Source organism: Dunckerocampus dactyliophorus, chromosome 18 (assembly GCF_027744805.1).
Source record: "Dunckerocampus dactyliophorus isolate RoL2022-P2 chromosome 18, RoL_Ddac_1.1, whole genome shotgun sequence".
Lineage (NCBI taxonomy): Eukaryota > Metazoa > Chordata > Actinopteri > Syngnathiformes > Syngnathidae > Dunckerocampus > Dunckerocampus dactyliophorus.
Window position 1 is genome coordinate 19258603 of NC_072836.1, and position 7589 is coordinate 19266191.

General features: G+C 43.9%; 1 protein-coding gene across 1 annotated transcript in view; it reads right to left on the bottom strand.

Annotated features, from left to right (window-relative positions):
- cacng3b (calcium channel, voltage-dependent, gamma subunit 3b) overlaps nucleotides 1–4186 on the bottom strand; it is a 29587-nt gene extending 25401 nt beyond the window's left edge. The window contains exon 1 of the mRNA XM_054760453.1: nucleotides 2908–4186. Within this exon, the coding sequence (XP_054616428.1) occupies nucleotides 2908–3124 (217 nt within the window). The 5' untranslated portion in view covers nucleotides 3125–4186. The remainder of the gene's footprint in view (nucleotides 1–2907) is intronic.
- Nucleotides 4187–7589: the final 3403 nt, after the last annotated feature.

The following is a 7589-nucleotide window of genomic DNA, read 5'->3' on the forward strand; positions in this document are numbered from 1 at the left end:
AAAATATTGCAACAAGCTATTGCAGTTCAGGAAATACCCTCTAGCCTGAAATAACCTTTTATGTTGCGAAAGAGAAAACAACTGTAGGCCAGCAAATGTCCATATTATGGAAGGTAGAAAAATCCATAACACTCTAAGGTGGTTATGTTGTATATGAGTCAGCTTCCATGCGTGTTACATGAACCCTCTACAGAGTAAGTAATATGAACTGCCTCCAACTGGAAAATGCCCCATCTAAACATCATATTGCATCCACATTAAAAGGACATTGTCAAGTTAATACACCCAAGAATCCAAAATGTGGTTTCTAGTAGTCAAGGTAATACTTGCTGTCATATCATATGCTTTAATTTAAATAAAATAATCTCAAATGAAACTGTACTTCTTTAAGTTGATCCATTTATCTTTCCTGTCTTCTCGGGTTATTCCGAGCCTGCTGTGATGGATTCACTTTCTGTTTAGTTCTCCTTTGATCGCTGAAGGCCATCTAATTTAAATGCCGCCGCATTTTTTTTTTTTTTTTTTTTTTGCAGTTTGGTTATTCTTTCCCCCACGCCGTCACAAGCTAGTCGTCGTCAGGTGTGACTGCAGGGCGATGGGTTTGGAGCGAGCCCTTTGAGTTGCAAGTAAAAGCCTTATTAAATAGAGATGTCAAAACACAAGATTAAACACTGTGCTTGTCACGCTATACATAATACAAGGCCATCCATTTTCCATGCAACTTATTCTGTGCAGGATCACACATGCTGCGAGGCTGGAGCCGATCTGAGCTGAGAGGAGGGGGCACACGCTGGACCCATCGCTTGTCAATCAAAGGGCTAATGCATAGAGACAGACATTCACACTCACGTTCACACCTTCATTTAACCTAACATACCCCCGTGGGGTGTTCTAAGTTTTTCACATAGCCCCCCCCCCCAAAGCTGTGTTTTGGAAGGGATGCAAGCCTACATGCGATTATTAGACACATGATTGCATGCAAAGGTGGATGTTTTGCAGAGCGCATTGAGCCGTGTGAGAAATTTCAAGTCGACCCGACTTAAGGGGTCGAACTTTGAGGTTTAATATTAGCACGATTTCCGGTGTTTTTGTCAGAAATCCACAAACAATGTGTCTCATGTTGAGCTGCTACAATTCATCGATGATTTATTGATTATCCAGTTAATCGACAACTATTTCGGTATTTGATTCATCGTTTTTTACATTTAAAAATGTAAATATCCCCTGATTTCAGACTCTGAAGTGTGAATATTTTTGAACTTCCCTATTCAGCAATGAAAGCAGACCTATTATCTTTGAGTTTTAGTCAAAACAAGATATTCACACACATCAGCTTTGGCTTGGGAAAACAGTGATGGACATTTTTGCCTCTTTTCTGATGTGTTGCGGTCCAGACCACTAACTGTTTGTTTTGTCCATCTAGGGCAGGGGTCAAGAACCTTTTTGGCTAAGAGGGCCATGAAAACCACGTATTTTAAATTGTATTTCTGTGAGCGCCATATAATATTTTTTAACATTGAATACAACTAAATGCATGCATTTTTAGAATTGTAGAATATAATCATTGTCTGAATTGACTATTTGTAATAATGTTGTTATATTGAAGCTAACCAATAATAATATTAAAATAGTTCTTACCATTAATACGACTTCTGGTGCTGCATGGTTTTGCACGGTACTCCTCGTCTTTCTTTCTTTTCGCCATCTTCTTTGTCAAACCTCTGATAGCGCCTAACTGATGACTCGATTAATCAAAACAAGCTTCAGATTAATAATGGTTAGCTGCAGCCCTAGTCTCGTGAAAACATTTGTCGGTCCTGATGTTTGCACATGAATGTACATGGTTTGCGACGATGGGAGGAAATGGGGGAGTCACACAAAGAGAGGACATGGAGACTCCACACAAGAAAACCAAAACCCAGTGCCACCCATTCATGACAGTGCAGGACATTATACAACTGAAATCTTGGGTCATGACATGAAAATAACTTTCTCCCAATGGACGATGTTTCTACCTGAAAAAAACAAAAGTGAAGACAGAGCAATCGCGATCCCTGTTGGCTGGGTGCACCACATGCCTGTTGACCATGACCACGTCCACACAAACACAGGTGTTCACATATAAAATACATTTTAGGTGACTAAAAACTGTCTGAAGCGTGATATTGATTTGTATGATTCCCTATGCCACTGTGGTTTATGTGTTTTTTTTTTAAATCACTATCCCGGCCGGGGCTTCTTATGGTTAAGGGGTTCTAGCACCACCAGTTGTTGTGGTGTTCACTTTAATCTGTTCTGCATTTTTAAAACATAGCCTAAAACAGAATACGAGATATACGGCTTGTCCCCATTAGAGTCACAGGAGAGCTGGGGCCCATATCCCAGTTGATTTTTGGGAAAGAGGGGGGTGCACACTGGACTGGTCACCAGTCAATCACAGGATGCAAAAGACAAACAATCATTCACACTCACATATGGGCAATTTAGAGGAGTATCCAATTAACCTAACATGCGTGTTTGGGGCATGTGGGAGTAAACCAACGCAAGCATGGGGCAGAGATGTTCCAACGGAGGTCCCTGTTAAGCCCTAAACATCCAGATATAATGAAAGACATACTGGATGTTGTTGTCGCCAGATATTCTGCAAGTGGAGTGTCAGCAACAGTGTGTCGGTGGTGCAGCTGTGTGAGTTTGTACCTGCAGCTACAACCAAACAAGGATGAACAGCAGGCTGCTCTGTGGTAGGGGGCTGATTCACAGGGATTAGGCTCACACACACACACATGCACACATTTCACTTGGCGTTACAGGACAAGAACAGAGGAGATGAACACACAAACGGAACAAACACAAGCAAGTACACGCACACACACACACACACATAGGTCATCCAGACTGGTCACGTACCTTCCAGACAGCAGGTCCGCCAGAGGCCGGAGTGCGTCATCACCTCCTCGTTCTTGCGGCTAGTGTCGTTGTCGTTGTTGCTCTTGACACGGCAGACCCCCCGCGAGTACAGCCAGTAGTCGGTACCCACAGCGATGGTCATGAGGCTGAAGGCGGCGAACGCGCCCACCGTCGTCACGAGCATCTGGACGCCGCGGTCACACATCAGCATCTTCATATAGGCGGTTCCTGTTTTTGGGCTTAATCTGTGTTCACCTCCGCGCTTTTGTTCGTAAATTCAACAGACGGGCGTGTAAGCAGACATGTCGGCTACTATGGAAGTGTTTTTAGTGAGGGATGGAGCGGACTAGGTTGGATGGCAAAGGGCGGCGCATCGAAAAAGGCGCACACACACACCGGAGAGCTTTAACGACCACCGGTTGTCGTCGACTAAAGCACACACTCGCTCGCCTCACTCAGCCCAAAAGACGCCACATTGTCTGCCTTCTCTCGTCATTTATTCCCTTTACGACCCGGAGTTAGCTGCTGCTAACTCAGCTAGTAGCCGGCAGCTTTACCATTTCCTAACAGAAGAATATATCGTACAGCACCGAATTATAGCACTCCTTGTTGTCCTTTCCGAGTCTATATAGAGTTAGGTATGGTGGAAGTGGAGCAGGTTTCGTCGTGCTTTACACTCACTGACATGTTCTTCCTCTAAATCCAGCGTCCACTCTTCTCTGTTAAAAGAGGCACCAAAATGGAGACGTCTTCTCCGGGCAACGCAGGGGGCTGCATGTATTCCCGCTGGAGGACTGACAAAGAAACGTGCCTGTTGGTATAAATGAAAGAAAGAAAAAAAAAACAGTGACAGCCGTCGCCTCCTCCTAGTCCTCGTCCTCCCCCTCTTCTTCTTGTTCTTCCTCCTCCCCTCTGCCCAACCAACACAAACTAAAACTAACCGCGCGTCTCCTCAAAGTCCGCCCGGGGCTGAGCCACTCTCTCTTGATTGGCCAACTGAGTGAAAATGTGCTCTACTAGCCAATCACGTGCGAGCTAGCTTCATTGTTCCGCCCATTAGAGCAAAACTATAAAACCCAGCCAGGAGGAGGGGACGGAACAGTGAGTTTGACTGAAAACAGGCCACTTGGATGATTTTTTTTGTGTGTTACTCGTGAAGAAAAATTGGACCTTCGGCGAGAATCGTGACCATATATTCCTCCCAAAGCAGCAAAGTGCGCATTTGACGCTTCTGCCGCGCCCCTTGCCGGAGGCGTCAGATTCTGCCGCATGCGTCTGGAGAGCTGTCCGCGGTGCTGAATGTAGCGAAGGAAGAGCGCACTCTGTTCTACCCGGTACCGGCAAAGAGAGAGAGAACTAGAGAGAGAGAGAGAGAGAGAGAGAGAGAGAGAGAGAGAGAGAGAGAGAGAGAGAGAGAGAGAGAGACAAGCGATGCATGAAGAATCGCACCCGGGAGAGAAGCAGAAACGCCACTTAAAGAGCCACGGACCGTTTTAATGATTCCACTCCTGCATGGCGGCCTCCACACATGGCGGTCTGAGCTTCACAGTTCAGTTAACATGGTCACAGTGTTATTGTGTGCGTGAGTGTGTGTGTGTACGCCACAGGCAGTTCAACAGGGCAGTCTTAAGCTCAATGCATTGGAAGCTACATACAAATAACAATTCTACACAAAACAACGTGTCAGTACAAACTTGCTGCAGTGCAAACTCAAAAGTGGAATTCCCTGAAGTTGTACAATGCAGAATTCGAAATACATGCCTTGAAAGTCGTGCAAGACAACTTTACTTCAGTATACCATCCCAATATATTTGATCATGTGCGTCGTCGCAAAAGCCAAGATGGCTTCTTTTGTAGTTTTTAAATGTTCTTTTTTTCCTAAACATCTTTTGTGATTGTTAGCATGTTAAACAGTGGTATGCATCTGCGACTCAAGTCACCCTCACTATCACGCCTTTGTCAGTTTTATGATCGTGCCAAACACTGAAACACAGATTATATCATTCTATTATTAGAGTGCCGTCCCATATTGTGTTTGCCCTTCGACCATGTGGTGTACAACCGTTCTCCACCAACAGCTGCATACAGAAAAATGTATACCGGTAAATCTTTATAAAACTGAAAATGTTTTTATTTGGCAAATAACACACAAACAACTAAATAGTCATTTTTTCCCTAAACGCGTAATAACCAAGTAACAGCTTGCAAACACATTTTATGTTGAAGAGTACATCTTAAAATCATGATAATGTGCATGACTATTTTTTGTTTTTCTGTAAAACAGTCGTTTTTAAAACTCACATTAGCATAAAAACTATTATGATTATGGTAATTACATGCTATGCTATTTTTTTCTTGCTACCTTTATTGAGGTATATATTTATTGATGTACAGTATATATACAGCATTCATATTTTTATTTACACAGTATGACTTTAAAACCTTCTTGTAATGGCCTCCTGTGGGTAGTCTTTCGTTGAATTTTTTACAATATGTCGTGGACACCCCTGCCTTGTAGAGGTCGGACATGATTGGTTGAAATATCTACTGAAAAATAGGACGTTTCGACAAGTATCCCTCAAAACAGTGACCTTGCCGCACCAATATCCACATGAGACCGTGTCCCCTTTCCCGTTACAAACATACAAATACGCTTAGCTGTCGATCTGACTCAGCATTTTAGAGCTTTGAGTAAAGGACTGACTGAAACACTAACTTCCAGACGATGCACTGACTGACAGCGGCTGTCACACCGCGGAGGAAACAGGGGGAATTTAAAGGATCAAAAAACACAGAGGAAGGAGGGAAAGTGAAAAGAGAGGGATTACAGATATATAAATGCAGGAGCATATCAACAGAGGGGGAGCACTGACAGGTCCTATCACCCTTGTAATGTGTGTGTGTGTGTGTGTGTGTTTGAGGTCCTAGCTGCCCGCCTTATCTCACGAGAACACTCATTAACATAGAAATGACTTCAGGGGAAAAAAAAGCATGGCTTCCCACCTCTAGTGAGAGACAGGCGGGTGGGAAGTTGAAGGAGTGACAGCGAGGTGGAGAGACAGGAAGGAGGATATGAGGAATGCATGAGGAAAGAGGAGTGGATAAGGGGGAGTAGCAGCAGGGGTGATGGAAGTATGGGGGGAGACAATGGAGCTAAGTTGAAAGTTGAAAGAGCGGCCCCTAGAGTACATTTAATGTGTACATCACACTATCAGCAAGGGGACACACATCCTTATCGAATGCTGTCATCAGTGGTAAGACCACGACAAGTTAACTGGCAGGAAAAGAAAACACATGATTCAAATATAAGACAACAAAAAATGTTTATACAGTAAATGTGTTTGGAGTAATAGGAATTTGTGGATTTTTGGTTAAAAAATTCTTCTTATTATTTTTGTGCAGAAAGCACATCTGATTCACCGCAAGTCGGTAATAATTTACAAATACATCATATTACAGGTGAAATGTACAGCATACATGCACTACTGTTTAAAAAAGCCCACCACTTTTACATATTCACGTCTTTACGCTTCACTCATGTTTTTTTTGTCAAATGTTGACATTTCACACTTTGTTCCGCAAACCTCGAATGCACCATAGTTGCGTGAACCTTACATATTTCTCCGATCCCATCCGTTCATGGATCGTCTTTCATTATCATTCATTAGTGGCGAGTGCCTGTGCATCTTATAGTTTAAAATGTGTCCAATCAGTGTGTACTGAAGTGAGATGGGGGCAGGTTGTGGAGCCGAATCTAATCTAATAACTACAGCTGTCACTTGTATTGCAAATGCTGAACCGAAATCAGAGCAGAAGGTCAACGCCAAGGTAGCAGGAGGGTTCCAAGGGGGAGGAGCGAGCCGTGTGTCAAAAATAAACATTTTTCTTCCCGTATTTCCGTAAATATGTCTGACTGATTGTATGATGTCATGTAAAATGTAATTATTTGGGCAAATGTTGCATTCGCAGATGACCTTGTGTAACGTTCGGTCCACTCTAGCTGCCGTAGATGGAAGCATTACGTCTAAACCAACATTGACACAGTCTCCCTTCCTTTCTTCCTTCCTTCTCCCTGGCCTGGTTCTTGAAGAGAGGAGGACTGCAGGCTTGATGCTCAGTGAGCTGGAACCTTCTCACGCCTCAGGCCAGCGCTCTGAGACCGTGAGGCGGAGGAGGAGGAGGAACAAGTACTCGAGTAAACCACAGAGAGACCAGACAGTGAAAGATAAACTGCTTGCAGGAGGAAGATGACTGACATTACAAATACACTGCAATGACTGATCTCCAGGAGGTCAATTGCTTTTGTGCATTGACAGCAGTGTGCAGGAATACTGTGCACGGTATAGTCTAATTCGGCGTGTACATGTGTCAGTCCAGTGTTGGTGTGTGTGTGTGTGTGTGTGTGTGTGTGTGTGTGTGTGTTTTACCAGATGGGAATGACTCCAGGGCAGAGGGAGGACATATGGTGATGTGGCATGATTCTGGCGTGATGCTAATATGTCAAAGCTGTGATTTATGGCTTTCATGGCCAGAGACATGGCCCCGGGACACAATGTGTACGTATTTGTGTGTATACAGTATGTGGTTGGAGGGGCTGTCATCTCATCAGTGGGGGGCTTCGGCTGGACACTTTATTAGGTACCGGGCATGATTACTTTGTAGAATTTTGATGTAGCTTTTGC